This window comes from Gordionus sp. m RMFG-2023, chromosome 4 (genome assembly GCF_954871325.1).
Source record: "Gordionus sp. m RMFG-2023 chromosome 4, tfGorSpeb1-WG-v2, whole genome shotgun sequence".
Taxonomy (NCBI): domain Eukaryota; kingdom Metazoa; phylum Nematomorpha; class Gordioida; order Chordodea; family Parachordodidae; genus Gordionus; species Gordionus sp. m RMFG-2023.
In genome coordinates, this window is record NC_088778.1 from 23,775,169 (window position 1) to 23,793,185 (window position 18,017).

General features: G+C 31.4%; 1 protein-coding gene across 1 annotated transcript in view; it reads right to left on the bottom strand.

Annotated features, from left to right (window-relative positions):
* LOC135928744 (uncharacterized) overlaps window positions 1–18,017 on the bottom strand; it is a 43,440-nt gene continuing 25,423 nt past the window's right edge. Inside the window, exons 25-39 of the mRNA XM_065465199.1 lie at window positions 9,451–17,790; window positions 8,610–8,967; window positions 7,450–7,841; window positions 6,894–7,250; window positions 6,620–6,769; window positions 6,357–6,518; window positions 5,811–6,299; window positions 3,895–5,052; window positions 3,574–3,720; window positions 2,646–2,987; window positions 1,342–2,177; window positions 1,016–1,142; window positions 868–957; window positions 664–816; window positions 1–472 (exon numbers count right to left, since the gene is read on the bottom strand). Coding sequence (XP_065321271.1) covers window positions 227–472; window positions 664–816; window positions 868–957; window positions 1,016–1,142; window positions 1,342–2,177; window positions 2,646–2,987; window positions 3,574–3,720; window positions 3,895–5,052; window positions 5,811–6,299; window positions 6,357–6,518; window positions 6,620–6,769; window positions 6,894–7,250; window positions 7,450–7,841; window positions 8,610–8,967; window positions 9,451–17,790 — 13,347 coding nt within the window. The 3' untranslated portion in view covers window positions 1–226. The remainder of the gene's footprint in view (window positions 473–663; window positions 817–867; window positions 958–1,015; window positions 1,143–1,341; window positions 2,178–2,645; window positions 2,988–3,573; window positions 3,721–3,894; window positions 5,053–5,810; window positions 6,300–6,356; window positions 6,519–6,619; window positions 6,770–6,893; window positions 7,251–7,449; window positions 7,842–8,609; window positions 8,968–9,450; window positions 17,791–18,017) is intronic.

Sequence of the window (18,017 nt, forward strand, 5' to 3'; positions counted from 1 at the left end):
AAATTCCTGTATAATTAAATAAATTTTAATATTCTAAAAATAATATAATTCGGGTATAATATATAATTTTTATAAGTGTATGACTATACTATCACATTAATTTTTATAATAATTTTTGAATCAGAAACTAATAATTATTCTTATTATTATAACTATATATAATTTCAAGATAAATACTCTTTTACAATGATTACCTCGTTGTTAGAAATATACATAATATAATATTTTATAAAGGAGGAGCGCCGTTGGGGTAATTTAGACTGGGGTTCATAGACGACAAAAAGTTGTTTTGGCCCAAACAATTATAATCAGTTTTGGACAGGGGTAACAAACAAGCGAAACCAAGAATAGATAACAATAGAATTTGTAAAGGGATAGAAGCTTTGAGTATACGAATTATCTGACGCCTGTTCCTGTCATTGTTATTTTCCCTTGGTGTATCTTGACTTGATGAAGCATCGATGTTATCGCTCTGATCAACAAGACGTTTATTAAATATATCATATTTTAAAAAATTGTAAATGACTAATTATATATTAAAATCAATTGCGACAACCAGGGATTTAATTTTTATAAAAATTGATTCCACTTATAAATGATAAAAGATAGGGTAAACGACCGATTAAAATATGGGTAAAAAATTTCTAAAAAAATATTTTTTACTCTAAATATATTGGGCCACGTAAAAGATGATGTCCCTGAATTTGTGATATTGTCAGAGGGGTTTTCTAGATTGTCAAGGGCGGACCTGTTCCTTCCAACATTATGTAAGAGCGACCAGATAAGTGAATGTCCATTAATCTTTGATAAAACGTTCTTATAATTAATTATATATATTATAAAATCTATAAATATTATAACCATTACTTTGTATTCATTTGATTCTGTGTTACTGATTTCAGTTTCTGATGGTAATAGGTATTTATTCTTTAAATTCGCCAACGTCTGAAATAATTCCTTTCGAGCAAAAAATAATAATATTGCAAATACAAAAACAATATATTACAATTTTTACTTGAAATGGTGAAGCTGGGGGAGAATCATCACTGATATCATTATTCTCAAAATCCTTCTTGGATAATCCTAGAATATCCAAATCCTTCAATCTTTCGCCAATAGTTTTAACTATTATGTCGTACTTTCTGCCATGAAAGGTAAGAAAAACATTTTTAAAAATTCCAATTATTAATTTAATCAATATTTTTTAATTAAAAAAAAGTTTTACTTAACATGCATGAACCTTTTATAAATAAATTGAAGAAAATATATAATCGCACTGAACTCTTAAAATTATCAGAACCAAAATTTGAATAACACAAAATAAAAACAAAAATAATTAACCTGGCTAAGTTGCGTTTTAAATTATCAACATCTCGCGGCATTTTAATCCTAAAACGCTTTAAATAAAGATCGGGGGTTTCTAGTACATCCCTAACCGCAACGATATTTTTGCTAAGAGAAATTAATTGAGACAAAGACTCCTTAGCACTTTCTACATCGAATGAGCTTGTGTTAGCATTAGAATTTGAGCTCGATAAGGTTTTATGGAATTTCAAAAAATCTTGATCTTCTTTTTTTTGCAAAGCAGAACTTTCTAAGGCTTTTTGAAAAGCGAGTCTAACCAGTGAAAGTGTTGAATCGGCAGTATCCATTAGCTTTAGGGACAAGCGACTGAGATCTAACTCATTTAATTCGTTCGAATCAGAAAGAGTTTTGGGACTTATGGATGGGAGACTATGCAAATCGGGGTCAGTTTTGGTTTCGCTGTGAAATAGATCGTCAAAATTATTGTACAAATTACCCATATTTTGACTTTTAGCTTTACTTGAACCATATTTTTCAATGAGGGGTGTGAATTTGAGCTTGTCAAAGAGACGATTTTTTAAGGGTTTAAGTAAATGACTTTCTCCTTGGGGAATATTGTGTTGGGGTTGTTTATTATCATAAGTATCAACAGAGGGCTCATCATGAGACACAAATGGAAATTTATGTTGAATGGAGAAAGGAGATAATTGAGTTGATATTTTGTCTATCATAGTGGGATTGATTATGGAGGGAAGTGAGGATGGAAATGTCAAGGGCGAATTTGGGGATGATAAGGGTTGACTAGAAGCACCTGAAGAGGAGATGAATGATTTGTCGGGTGAGTCACGACTTTGGGTTGATTTTTCTATACCCTTGATATGTATAATGTATTAATTATAAAAAGTATAGTATATTTGCGGTTACGTGTCGATTTTCTGGTCAAAAACGACCCACCACATGTGGAGAAAGGGTGTATTATGACAGAGGCCCTTCCTCGTATAATAATGCCGTTTTTTTTACATCAAGGGTACCAACAAACTTTGTCCCAGATCAAGTATTATTAAGTATGATTCTAAACGCTTCCATTTTTTACAATAAACTAACACTATATTTAATTTTTTTTTAAAGAATTTGAAAGCCGAGTTTAATTCGCTGAATACCATTAACGCAAAGTGCAAATAAAGAATCCAGAATGAAATATATATAAAATATCGATAATGAAAAATGATAGGGCAATATTGGATCAAGAATGATCCTTCAACTAAACAATCCTAAGGTATATGCGAATGTAACGCTTATAATAAATTATTATGTAATATAATGGTTTAAAAAATCTTTACTTTGATCTTAGTTTCAATATTGCTCAAGGCATTGTCTAATAATTTCCTCAATTGAGCGTATTGCTGAGCCAAGGTCTGATATTGTTCTAATTTAATTGACAATGGCTGTTGGTCCTTTGCTTCATTAGTAAAGAAATAATCGTCGTTATTGATGTCTTCCATATCGGAAATTAGTTTTTCGGCGTGGGCTTTGAGTGCTTTCAGCGAATCCAGATTCGAACTAATGGGTTTTAATTTCTTTTGCCCGATCAAAATATCTTTGGCATCATTTTTAAAGGCTTCCACACGTTTATGATTATCTTTATACCGCGTTACGGTAAGCTCGGTGTCTTTCAACCTTTTCTGTTAAAGGTATTAAAATATTTTAAAAAATAAGAATAATAACCAATTTTATGAATGATATTAAATAGAGATTATAAGATCCAGAATGCGGTACCAGACCTTTCTTATTAGGATCCAGGTTATTCTATTAAAATGATAGGTTCTATCGAAATGAAGGTAGATTCTATTAAAATGACGGATCTATCAAAATGGCGTTTTTTTAAAGTGTACAATAATATTTTGTTATTGCCCGATTTTTAAAAATTGGTCAAGTCGAGCTCTTTTAACAATTAAACTTTAACACACAAAAAAATAAAAGTATTATACATATTTTTTTATGATGAATAAAATTTTCTAATTAAATTTATATTATAAGTATAAATTTTATAAAATCTGGTGCTAGTAGGCATTTATCTAGAATTTAAAAATAGATCCGACCCTATAACGGTAAAACATATTGGATCCAATGGAATTTCTAATAATAAACATATTTTACAATCAGATAAAAGAGAAAGGCAAAGAAAGTGTGGTATTCAGGAAGCCCGAAAATATTTTTTTTATAAACATCATTTTTTAAAAAAAAAGAAATACAATATTTCAATTATACTTCAAAATAATTTAGATGCGATTGGATAATTTTTCTGAGATTTGCAATCCTATCATCGTAAATTCCATGTAATGGCGGAACTTCGGTGATTTGATTTTCCATTTTGTCTAATAAATTTTCAGCAAAAATAGTATCTTCGTTTTCTAGCTAAAAAAAATGTTAAAAATAAAAATAATTTCTGTAACAATAAATGATCAATCAACTCGAAGGAATTTGATTTATTTTTTGGATTTAAATTGAGGATCAAAAAATATAAAATAAAAGTTTGATTGTATCATAATTATGAGAAATAAATATTTATTTTGTAAATAAATCATATACCAATATTTTAGCCCGGTAATTCATTAAATTGTCCAGAGTTTTGATTTGAATAGGTTCGAAGACGGCTTTTTGTGTATAAGCTACGAAATGTTGGTCATGTTTAGCGGAAAGTAAAGATTTCTCAATTTTTGCCAATTTTTTATCGATTAAAATCTTTATGAGATCCAAATATTCTTGCGTATCAGAGTTCATATCCGAAAAGGCTTGCTTCAACCTATAGGAATAATCATCTAATTCCTTTATCACACATAAAACGCTAGGATGTACATTCATTTTTTTAGCTGCAGAATCTGCTTCAGGTTTAATCCCAATAATTCCTACTTTTATATTTTTATCATATTCACCCATTTTTGCATCTTTATCATTTTGCGGGTAAGCATTAAGTATACGTTCAAATTTCGTATTTACCTCCACCTTATTTCTATCGCTTAAATCTTGCATATTCACGTTTTCGTGGCAACTTAAATTACCAGAAAATCTTTGTAGAGTATCGATTAGTGGACGGGCTAAAACCCAATATTCATTCTGGATATTTGTAATATATTTAAGCACGTCCTCCAAACTTATATCATTAAACTGTTTGCCTGCTTTAAGAAAAGGAACCAATTTGGAATTCAGTCGGGAAGGGAACGCGAAATTGCCTGTTGGCGCGATATCCATAGGAGAACTCAAACCGCTGTCAGCTCCCGAAGACCTTCTTCTTCTTTCGGTTTCGAAATCGGAATCCGTAGCGGAGTCGTGATCTATTTGAAAAACCATTTCTCCTCCTTTAATAGTTCTTTTTGAAGGGGATTGACTGAGTTGTACAATGTTACCTTGGTTGTCAGGTATAAGTGGACGAGAAGGCTTGATATTTTGGGGAAGCAGTTCAAAGCTATCTAAGTCATCTTTCCCCTGCTTAGGTGCTAAGAGATGTTTGAGAGCGATTACCAATTCTCTAAAGGGTTTCATATCACGTCCATTCGTATCCAATAATAGTTTAACCTCGGAGAATAATAAATCGGCTTTCTCCGCTAACCCCTTTTCCCCTTCAAGGCGAGATTCGACCCACTTTATAGTGGGTTCGTAGTAAGTGTCCTTCAGGTTTTTGACTTTAGCTAAGGGATTGACTATCTCTTCGTAATTGGTTGAATCAGGTTTAGGTGAAGGGAGAGAAAGCTTCATATAATATTTTATATATAAATATACACTATATTAATCAATATTTAATTTTAATAAAATATATAACTATTTTCTAGAGCCGTTAGAATAACTAGTAGTTACCGGTATAAATGGTTACATTTTTGCGAAAAAATAACTGTAACTAATTACATTTTTTGGAATTTAACGCTCATTAATTATCTTTATATAGAGATTTCCCAAATTTACAATTATTATTTGCTAAACTAAAGCACTCCTGTAGAACGTTTAGTTTATCTAAGGATGCTTATTTTTAGAGAAAAATTAGCAGACCAAAATTTAAAATAGTTATATTATAAAAATTAAGCTCGAATTTTCATTAAAAATAAATATTAATTTTTTTTTCGGGGGATATATATATTATATTGTTATGATATTATAATGCAAATTATATAATAAATTTTCTTCGGTGTATATTTAAATTTGTAGTTTTTTAATTTAATTTTTCCTTGATTAAATTTTGTAAAAATCTAATATATAAAATAAATTACATTAAAAATGATGGTGTTATATAAAAGTAACTCGCAACAGTAATTAGTTACTTTTCAAATGTAACTTTTAGGCAAACCTACAATTTCCTTATTAACTAATTCTAGTACGATAAAATTGAAAATTAAATAAATCAAATTTTAGAAAATTGCGCTATTATTTATAATTTTCAATTTTTACAACAAAAAAAATTTACATAATTTTGGGATAATTAATAATTTTATGATATGAATATAGTTTTGACTTACGGCCAAACATTCCAATTCGTTGAATATTGGAATATAAGTGACAACATAATTTTCTAAAGCGGGTCTTAACCCGGCATTCAATTTATCGTTTAATGAATCGTAGTCAAATCCTTTGTCAATGTTAGAAAACTTTTGAGCTTCTTTGATTAAATCATTTTCCAATCTCGTCAGCTTCCCACCGTAGTTCTTTGTATTTTTAAGTGTCAGATCAAGTTTACTTTGCAAATTTTTGTAACGATTGGATATAGTTGCCACCTTGTCCCTAATAATGGTTATATCATGTTTGATCTCGGGAATCAGCCTTTCGCTTATAGAATTTATTTCTGTCGGAGTTTCGATAGAAACTTGCGAAACATTTGAAGAAGATTTAGGGTCTAAGGTTAGTTTGTCGTGATAATCTTGAAGACGAGACAAAGCGGGTGTATTCAAATATATTGAGTATATCTCGTCAACTCTGGTCTTCAAAGCTTCTAATTCCTTTAGGGGTGACTATGATTATTTAAGTATGGAAAAAATATTAGATCACTATAAGAAAAATATATTAACCTGCAATCTTTCTGAATCTATGGTTGGGTCGGGAATGTTGGATTGGTCTTCCAGATTATTCAAATTGTCATCGAACGTCTTCAATTTAAGAGTTATGTCCATTTTCTCCTTTTTGTATCCACCTAGAAGTTTGTCACTGAGAGAAGTTATCACATCTTGACCCTGTATTAGAATAAGTCGTTTTAAGTAATAATCAATTTGTCATTCTTTCCATCTATTCCACTTATGCAAATTATTTCAATTGTCTTAATATAGTTTATTACTTTTTGATAAAAAGCTTTAGCATCGTTAGTTATTCCATCGACTGCTTGGCGAAGGTTTTTAATATCTCCAGGCTTAGCACCACCATCCTCCAATTTTTTGTGTATTCCAATCAATAGGAGCTTGCTAGGTTCGAGTTCACAAATGATTTTCTTAAGATATTATAAATATATTATAGTTAAGGCATTTAGAATAACATTTTAAGTAAAAAAAAAGGTATATTTATAGTTTAATAAATTAATTAACAATCAATGGTATTTTAAAATTTTATTCTACTTTGTAAATGTCCAAGAAGGTGTTGAGTCGTGCTATATCCTCTTTCCCAAACTGGGGTTTATTGATCATCAGAGATTGGTAAAGGTTGGACAGCTTATTTTTAACGCCCAGATCCTGACAATTTTTGAGCGACTTTTCAATTTTTTTCAAATCCTTAGTTACATCATTCTCCAAATTATTCAACCGAGTTTGATGTCCAATAGTGTTTAATATTTTCTTTTCCACCTCTCCCAGCTTTCCTTTCATGCTAGTAATGTCGAGTTTTACGTTATCGAACATTTTAGTATTATGATCTAATACGCGATCGCAGGCGTGTTCCGAGTCGTCCATTAAGGTTTGATAAGAAATATTTTCTCGCTAAATTTCATTATTTTTTTTTTCACGGCAAAAAAAAAAGGTACATTAATTAAATATTTTTAATTAAATTTATAAATATAGTTAAACATGTCTAATTTAAGCACGTTTGCATCAAGATTTTAATTTTGCAAATTATAGATTTGACCTAATTAGAGAAGTTTTAGTGTATTTCCTTATAAATATTACATCTTTTAAAAACCTGAAGCTTAGGGAGTAAAGAAATCTTCTCTTTCGTAGATTTATCAGGATCTTCCAGTACTTTTTCTGCAGTGCCAATCCAATCCTCTATTTCCTGATTGTGAGAATAAAATTGTTCGAAAAATGAGATTATCGCATTTAGGTTGTCGTCTATTTTGGATAACTGCTCTAATTTTTGATTCAAAGTTTCTTTCACCCGATTAGCCCGTTGTTTCGCGTCGACATATTTGGCATCGAACTCTTGTTCCAACTCTTGGTTATAAACTTTGGCGTGATCTTTACCTTTCGATAATTGCCTTAATTTAATGTTGCTATCGTAAAAATCTTTTAATAAGATTTCATTTTGCTGGGTTATAGCGGAAACCCTAGGTTTAAGATCCGAAATAAGTGCTCCTAATCATATTTATAAAGAATATTATATTATATGAGAAATATACAAAAGGACAATTTAAAAAAATTATAAGATAGAATAAAAAGTTGTGATATTTTAATATAATGTTTTTATAATGATTTTTGGCATTTATTTTAAAAAATTTTTAATTTAGCTTGTAATCACGAGAATTAACTTGTTGGCAATAGATGTCTAATCTTTATGTTTTCTGTATTAATTTTTTTCAGCAAAAATTATTTAAAGATTGTTTTAGGGGATGGATTCTAACTCAATTCTCTCAATCACTTGTCGGCTGTTTAGCTTTGAATACTCAATATTATATTTTTATACATAATTTTTAGCATATGATTTAAATTAGTTCCCCTATAATTGGGAATGGGTTCTCTTTCATAGAATATGAACCTTCTAAGGGTTGAGAATAAATAAATATTTAAAAAATTATCCACATGTACAATTAAACCAGTCTTTAGCCCTATTCTATCAAAGTCTTTCTTGACCAAAATTTTGCTTTTTTAACTGGATTTTTTGTGTAAAACTTGAGAATTTAAGTTATATTCATAGCTTCGCAATAACTAGTATTTTTGTTTAAAATAAACCCATCGTTCAGTTCACGTCGCTCACACTATTCAAACCCTGTTACAATCCTGGAACACTATTTAATATTCAATCAAAAAGTAGTTTCAAACAAGAGAGAGAGCGAGTGCAGTTTTTTTTTTTAAAATTCCAAACAGGACTACTGTTTGTAAAAAAATTGAATATTATAGTAAAACCTATCTGATCTTTTATCTTGTGAATATCCTTAGGATCGGCGATTTTTTTGAAGTTCGTCTCAATTTCCTTTAATCCTATGGCGGTCGGTAATTTAGAATCACCCGATTCACCATCTGATATAAAATCGATTATCTGCTCCCCCATTTTAAGCGCTGACTGCAAGTTAGATAACTTTACATTTATATCTTTGATCCCTTCCAACTCATTCTTTAAGGCTGGAATGAGAGCATTCGATTGATCTCGAATTTCAACAAGAGATTGTGCTAAGGATAGATCTTGATCATTCGCTCCTTTAGGTAACAAAGCTTGAATTTTGTTGGCATTTTCGTGGAGGTGAATTACGTCTTTTAATTTTTTCTAAAATAAAAATTTGTTTCATTATTTTTATATATTAAAATATTCAAACGAAGATTTCAGGTGATATATAAAATAAAACAACGGAAATAAAACTCACATGCTATATCACAAAACGTGCACATGACTAAAAATAAAATTCTTAGAATATATTTGCAGTGTTGATAAAAACGGCGCTTTTAAAAGTTTCCACCACCTTTTTCTTTTTTAAAGAGGTGGTGCCCACTTTAGAAAACCTCCAATGTTCCTTTTTTATATTTAATTTTTAAGTATAATCAAATTATTTTGATAAAAATATAGTTAATTATGTATGACATTATACTCAATTTTAAAAAAACCAAATTTTTGATAAATTAGTCAATTTAAATTAAAAAGAGCGCAAGAGGAACATTCGTTGCAAAAGGTGGGTGTTAGAAACGGGACCTGGTTATCAAGAACTCGGTATATTTCTATATTTAATTAACAAAATTTTAAAATCTTACTAACCGCAGAGGCTGGCAATTCATTTTCTAAATCTCTTTCGTTCGTATGATCATTTTTAGGAGACATTAATGTTTTAGAAAGATGAATTAAACGTTTGATTTCTTGGCGAACGTTAGGATCATCGTTAACGGATCTTGGGGTTTTCAAAATATTCTTGAGTTTAATATTAATGTCCTGCAAGTTTACGTTTGAGAGATCGTTTAAATCCCGAGTAGCTTTCGAATAATCAATATTGCTAAATAGATTTTTAGTCCGCTCTTGATGATTTTGAATAATTTTTTCTTTATCAGACACCTGACTCTGATTGTGAAGTAGAATGCTAGTAGGTTCATAATTTTTATCATTAAAAGGTTCGGATTGTGTTTGATCGATATTTGGTTTAACATCATTTGGAAGATTATCAAGTTTATGAAATTTGATCGAATTTTTAACGCGATCATTATCGGAAGAGTCAATTTCAAAAACGAGGGGCTTCATGTTAGGTGTTTGTATATTATGAACTTTGTCAATATCGACTTCTAAATGTGGCATAAAGTGATCCGCCTTTTCTTTTATGGGATAGGTTTGATTTAAAGGCGAGGTAAATTTATCATCAGATTTTGATTTTTTATCGTTAAATTTGTCGTCTTCATCCAAGACAAGTCTAGATAAATCATCAAACATCTTGTTATGCTCACCTCTGACATCAGCATCAGATTGATTTGATTTATCTAAATGAGTATCTACAACATTTTTGGTTCCAGAATATATTCTAACCTGTAAGGGAGGAAAGCGATGAACAGCAATGTTAGGTGTACTTTTGTCTATAAACAAATCAGATTGTCTTAGATATTGCGATTCACGAGGTTTGATTTCGTGCTGGCTTTCATTGTCTAAATGAATTTTATCATTGTCGAGTTTGTGTGTTTGACGTTCATCTTTATAGGCTTTCTTATTTATAGTTTGGTGAGTACTATCTTTGTCATATGGCCCAAACTGAATTAAAATTTCTTTCTCAGCTTTAGATCTAGGAGTAGTTAAATTTTTGTGAGGATAATCTAAAATTGATTCATGTGATTTCATTGTTTTATCGTGAGATTTTTTGTGTTCATTGTCAAGTATAATTTTTTCGTGCCTTTGTGTAGCCTTGTCTTCTTTTTTCTTGTCTTTCGTATGGGTAAGATCGTAAGGCAATTGATTAATATTCTCGTACATGTAATTCTTTACATCTTTAATAGTATTTTTAGTCGTGCCATGTGTCGCTTTATCACTCAAATGCTTCGTTGGATCTGTTCCAGCCATATCAGTTGTTGGTGTCTCGGTTACTTCGTGCTTTATAACCTTAGTATTCCGATCATCCTTGATCAAGAGCAGAGACTCATCATCAAGTGTTATAGGAAAAGTATCATTATTATAGAAATCTGAGTCATAGACTTTATTAGGTTTGGTTAGTGAATTAAAGTGCTGTTGATGGTGATCATGGCGATTAGAACGTCCTTCGTAAACCTCAAAGGCATCAGATTGAAGTTCACCATGTGTATCGTTCATTCGATCGTGAGGATATTCGGAATAATTCGAATCTTTGAAATCCTGTTTAATGTCCTCAAGAACGAGATGTTTGGGCTCATTTGATTGGTAAATAGTAGCATTGGGTTTATTATAACTTTTAGCGTCTTTATGATGCTCCTCATTTATGTCTTTTTCCCTCATATTTAACTTTTCTTTTTTATTGATACTATAGTCAGGAAAATGGGCATGATGTTTTGCCTGATATAAAATATCTTTTGTTACTTTACTCAAATAATCAAATATTTTTTCATTTGATGGATCGTGATGTGAACCAAAGGTGGTTCTAGATTTGGCAGATTCTTTATTATAATTTTCAATATCAGCGGTATCTTTCAGTGATGTATTATTATTAACCAACTCTTTATGTTGTTGAGCCTTTTCATGCCTCTTGGTAGCTTTATCTTCTCTTTTCTTCTGTTTTACTTTTGGGAGATCATAAGGTAACTGATTAATATTCTCATAGGCATAATTTTTATTATCCTTATGCGCACCGTGTTTATGAGCATTGTGGAATGGTTCATTTTTGTTAGGTTTGGAATAACTAGATTCTTTCAAAGATATTTCAATTTCTTCTACTGTAGGCGTTTCAGGGATGTGAATTCTATTTTTAATTTTGGTGTTTCTATTGTCCTTGATCAGTAAAAGAGAATCGTAGGCTGGCAGTTGTTTGTCAACATTTTCGTTAAATTCGGGTTGTAAATGAGGCTGCTCCTGCTTGGAAAGTTCTTCGTAAACTTCATCGACCTGTTCGTCCATATGCAAGTCATCAGAATATTTATAAGCATGAAGGTGTCTGGGATCTCCTTCTATATGTAATGTGTTATATGCGGGATTCGTGGAATTTTGAGTTTTCTCGTATTTCAATTCAATGTCGTATTTTGATTTGGTATTAAATACTTTAGGTTTAATATCTTGAATTGAGTGTTTGAAAGCACCTAAGTTAAGGTCAATATGTTGATTGTTATTAATGTTATTAGGAGAATCATTTCGCTTTTTATGTTTAATATCAACAATCTCGTCTTCATTTTTTTTTGCATTTTCGTGCAGTATTTTTTTCTCACTTATCAAAGATTCTTTGAGTTCATCTTCAAGAATAGCTTTTTCATGCCTCTTTGTAGCTTTATCTGGCTTTTTCTTATCTTTTGCTTTGGGAATGTCATAAGATATCTGATAAATATTTTCGTGCACATAATCCTTATGGTGTTTAGAAACGGTGTGCGATAATTTGTTAGGCTCAGGATAACTAGATTTTTTCAATGATGTTTCAACTTCTTCGACTGTGAGAGTCTCGGGAATGTGATGTCTTTCAATCCTAGTATTTCTATCGTCCTTAGCCAATATAAAAGCATTGCCAATATTATTTAACGGAATAGTGGCATCTTCGTTAAATTCGGAGTAAGTTGTTTCAAGTTTAGATGAAGGTATTATATTGGATTGTAAATGAGGCTGTTGTTCAACATGTTTATAATACCTAAAGCGACCTTTGTCAGCTTGAAAACCATTTGATTGAAGTTCACCATTTTGATCGTTCGTTAGATAGTGAGTAGAATCATGTTTGGTGTCTTCGTGAAGGGGCTGTTTGGACTCAATTGATTGAAAAATAGTAGAGTTCGGTTCATTGGATTTTTTAGTGTTCCTATGATGCTCTTGATTTGGGGTTTTTTCCTTCATATGTAATTTTTCCTTTTTATTAATGCTATAGTCAGGAAAATGGGCATGATGTTGTGCTTGATATAAAATGTCTTTTGTTACCTTACCCAAATAATCAAATATTTTATCATCTGATTGATCGTGATGTGAACTGGCAGTGGTTTTCGATTTCGTAGACGATTTATTAAAACTTTCGATATCCGCGGGATCTTTAAATGGTGTATTGTTATTAACCAACTTTTTATGTTGTTGATCGTGAAGGATTGCTTTTTCATGCCTTTTGGTAGCTTTATCACCTTTTTTCTTATCTTTTACTTTGGGAAGATCATAAGGCACCTGATTAATATTCTCATAGACATAATTTATATGATCCTTATGCCCGCCGTGCTTTAAAGTTTCATGTAATGGTTCATTTTTGTTAGGTTTAGAATGTCTAGATTCTTCTTTCAAATATATTTCAATTTCTTCGACTGTAGGCGTTTCAGGGATGTGAATTCTATTTTCAATTTTGGTGTTTCTATTATCCTTTTCCAATAAAATAGAATCAGAATCGTTGGAAGATAGTTGATTGTTAACATTTTCGTTAAATTCGATGTTAAAGGTATTGGATTGTAAATGGGGCTGCTCTTGCTTGGAAAGCCTTTCGTTAACTTCATAGACTTGTCCGTTCTTAAGCAAATCGTCAGAGTATTCAGAAGCATGAAGGTTTCTCTGATCTCTTTTTATATGTAATGGGTTATATAAGAAATTCGTATAACTTTGAGTTTTATCATCTTTCTCTTTGACATATTTTGATTTGGTATTAGAGACCTCATGTTTAATATCTCCTAATGAGGCTTTGAAAGCACCTAAGTTAAGATCAAAATGTTGATTGTTATCAACGAAACCAAAAGAATCATTTCGTTTTTTATAATGTTTAATATCAACAATTTCGTCTTCAATCCTTTTGGCCTCTTCGTGCAGTATTTTATTCTTTTCGATTATCAAAGATTCTTTGAGTTCATCTTCATGAATAGCCTTTTCATGCCTCTTTGTAGCTTTATCTTGCCTATTCTTATCTTTAACTTTGGGAATGTCATATGGTATCTGATAAATGTTTTCGTGTACATAATCTTCATGGTCCTTGTGGTGTTTGGAAACGGTGTGTGATGGTTCTCCTTTGTTAGGATCGGGATAGCTACTTTTTTTCAGCGATGTCTCAACGTCCTCGACTGTAGGCGTCTCAGAAATGTGATGTTTTTCTATCTTAACATTTCTATTGTCCTTCCCTAATAGTAAATCGTCATTGGTAGGCTTAAGTGGCATGGCATCGATATTTTCTGGTATATCTTGGTTAATAATGTTTTCTGATACTTGATTGTGTAAATATATTGGTTTATTTTCATGATACTTATTGTCTAAATAAACTTCGAAGCTATCAGATAATATTTTTTCATTATGACTTTGTGGCACTCCGACCATTTTGTGGTCGGATTTATGACTCTCCAATATTTTTAATGTATCTTTTAAGCTAGATTCGTCTAAAAATGTTTTAATTTTGACTGGAAGGCTTGTATTTTCCTTTGATACATGGTCAATTTTATGAGATAAATGAGGAATCTTGGATTTTTTGCTGACTCTAACTGGTTTCGCATGGGCCGTGTTATCAAGAATGTTAGTGAGTGGAACATGTGATGTTTTATTGACTTTTTCGACCGTTGAATTTATATTAATAGGAGCTTTCTCGATATTATCAGCTACATTTTCGGTGTTCATTTTTCGGGTTTTATCGATGCTGGGAGTTTGTTTGATAGAGGAATAGTTAGGTATTTTAAAATTTTGAGCTCCATACTTTGAGGATCCTGGAACAATAATGGGTTCTTCTTCTGAGCTTGATACCACATCTTCGGAAGATATTACGTTATCGGGTAAACTGTGAATGTTTTCAGGAACTGTTTTTTGGTTCTTTTGAGAACGTTTTTTATTTCTTTGAGATTTTACTTTCTCTTTAGGAATAATGTTAGAATTTTGATCAAAGGTATCGATAACTTTCTCAGTCTTATTTTTACTAAAAGGATTAACAAACTGCAAGTGAAGATTTGCTTCCTTTTGATCATTACTCGATTTCGAATTTTTATTAAAACTAGAGGAATCGTGAAGCTTATTCAAGTCTTTATCAATTTCACTTTTGTTATATTGCTCCACTTTATAATCTGCATCATTGTAATCCAAATAATCGGTAAAATCGGAACCCACCGATTTCAAAATTCCGGATTCATTTTCCTTGTGAGCATGATGTCGATTATTAAAATGGTTTTTGTGTTTGTTCACCGAGGGTTTAAAATGCGTAGTTCTTTCGCCCATTTGGATGAAGGGAATTTTGGAGTCTTTAGGAGGCACGCCAATTTCGTCCCTCAAGTTAGGCCATATGTTTGATGCAATTAAGGTATCATTGTGAGTTTTATCGTAGGGCACTTGATGTCTTTTTACCATAACTCTATCGGGTATGAAATCGTCAATTTTATCCAGAGTTGGAGGTTGTTTAAACCCTTGAATTGAGATGTCCGGTTTGTCATCGTATTTGATCTTGTCATGAGATCTGGGCTGAATGAGGGTAGGTGCATGGTCTGGAGTTGTATGGTCAGGATGATATTGTTTCTCATTTGTAACGTGCGATATATTGTGATGCGGACCAGTTTTATCGTGTTCTTTTTCAGTGATCACGGGTATCTTTCTGTTCAATTTGTGATTTCTGTCATCCTTGTGCATTAGATCGACCGATTCATCGCCACCTTCATACGATAATGAATCAAGGGATGCGTCTTCGTTGTACGGAGAAATGTAATGGCGCCCTTTTTTATCATCCAACTGTTCTATTATAATGGACAACGGCATACCATCTAACTCAGGAGGAATAGGTTTGTTATCGTAATACAGTTCCTTATCAAGCTTAGGTAATGTATGGTCGGCATTCGTGTTAGTTAATAAAGTGGCATTGAAAGTGCTACTATCATTTGCTTCATTAACCGGAATATTCATGGTAACTTTTGAATGCGATTCTTTTTTATGCTCATCCGTAAATAATTTCTCATGAATTTGAGCTGAATTTGTTTTCTTTACGTCCTTATGAGGATGATCAGAATAAATAATTTTATCATTTTGTGGCATATTTTTCCCCCCATGCTTATCGGTTTGAAGTGATTGTGCGTCATTGTATGAGGTTGCAAGAGTTTCAGGATATTTTAAAGTAGAATATGACTCTATGTTATCTTCTGAATCATTTTCTTCCAATACATATATTTTTTGGGTGTCATCTAATTTGTATGTACTGGATTTTCGTCTGATTGTTTTGTCGAAAGAATTGTCAACTTTGTTTAGACCTTGATCGCCATATTTTATTTCCGTGTTAGAGACATTTGGTTTAATATTTTCGGTGGATTGTTTGAAAACACCTGATTTAAGATCAGGATGTTGATTGTCAACTTTTAAAATATCAGCTCGTTTTTCAGAATGCCTTATATTAACAAGCTCGTCTTCTGTGTTTTTTGCATTTTTAAATGGTGGATGCGTAATTTTACTCTTTTCAGCAATCAAAAATTTTTTGTCTTCATGTGAAGTCTTTTCATGTTCCTTCGAACCCCTATATTCTTTCTTTTTATCTTTTACTTTGGGAAGGTCATAAGATACCTGATTATTATTCTCATGCCCATCGTGTTTAGGGGCGTTGTGAGATGGTTCGCTTTTGTTAGGTTGTAGACAAGAACTTTTTTTCAATGATTTTTCAACTTCCTCAAGTGTGAGCGTGTTAGGAACGTGATGCTTAATAAACTTAACATTTCGATTGTCTCTGGTCAATATAACGTCAGTAGTAGTTTTTGGAATTGTAACTTCTTGTTTAAATTCGGAATGAGAAGGTTCAAGATGAGAAGATGGTGCATTTAATTGCCAATGAGGTTGCTCCTCGTACTGGTTATCAGTAGAACGTTCTTTATAAATACGAAAGCCTTTAGAAGATGTATTATTGCTAGTACTATGAGAAGATTTTCCTGTTATAACATTTCCTGTGTGTCTGTCTCTATTTGAAACATCGCGAGGAATTTCAGAAGATTGAGGATGTTTGAGATCATCATTTATTTTTATTGCAGAAACATTCACACTATGATTTTTATCGATTTCAGTGTTGGATAACCTGTGTTCATCAGTGAGTTGTTTCAAGGCATCTAATTTACGATCAAGATGTTGATTGTGCACAGTTTTACCCGAAGGGATTAGTTTTTCAGAATGTATAATATTAACAAACTCATCTTCAGTGTTTTTTTCAAATTTAGATGGTGCTTGCGAAATTTTACTCTTCTCAATACTCAAGGATTTTTTGTCTTCGTGTATAGCTTTTCCATGTTTCTTCGTAGATTTAAGTTCTTTTTTCTTATCATTAACTTTGAGAGGGTCATAAGGTACCTGATTAATGTTCTCGTGTGCATAACTTTTGTGATCCTCATGTCCATCGTGTTTTGCGGCGTTGTGAAATGGTTCACCTTTGTTTAGTTGTGGATTAATATTTTTCTTCAATGATTTATCAACTTTTTCGATTGTGGGCGTTTTAGAAATATGATGCTTTTTTAACTTAGCATTTCGATTATCTTTAGTCAGTATAAAGTCAGTAGTAGTTATTGGAATAGTAACATCTTGTTTATTTTCTAAATCAGAAGGACCAAGATGAGAAGATGGTGCATTTAATTGCCAATGAGGTTGCTCTTCCTTTCCTAACATCAATTTTTTTTTATTTTCAAGTATAGAATTTTCATGTTCCTTGATAGCTTTATCTTCTGTTTTGTAAAGGGCATAAGGTACCTGATTAATATTCTTGTCTATATCATTTTTATGATCTCTATGTACATCATGTTTAAAGGTCTTGTGATATAGTTCACTTTTGTTAGGTTCTGGATAGCTTATATTTAATATTTCAACTTCCTCAAATTTGGGTGTCTCAGGAATGTAATGCTTTTCTATCTCAACATTTCGATTATCTTCTATTAATGGTAAATCATCACTCATAGACTTAAGTGGCATGACATCTATATTTACTCTTTTTTGGAAGAGCTCTTCTGTATATTTTATCTTATGAATCGGAGAAGGTTGGTCAAAAGCTGATGGCTCAATAATTTCCTAAGAATTAGGCAAAGAAATATATATTTAGGAAATTATTAGAAATTCGCTAATTTTAAGAATATATATTATTATTCCTTCCTTGTTGGGTATTTTAACAAGTAACTAATTTTATAAAATTATATATTACAAAAAACTAGTAATTCAAAAATCACTGCATTAAATCAGTTTAATAAATAGGAGGCAAAAAAGACACAGCAAAACCCATGCATCAAGCAGCATTCAAC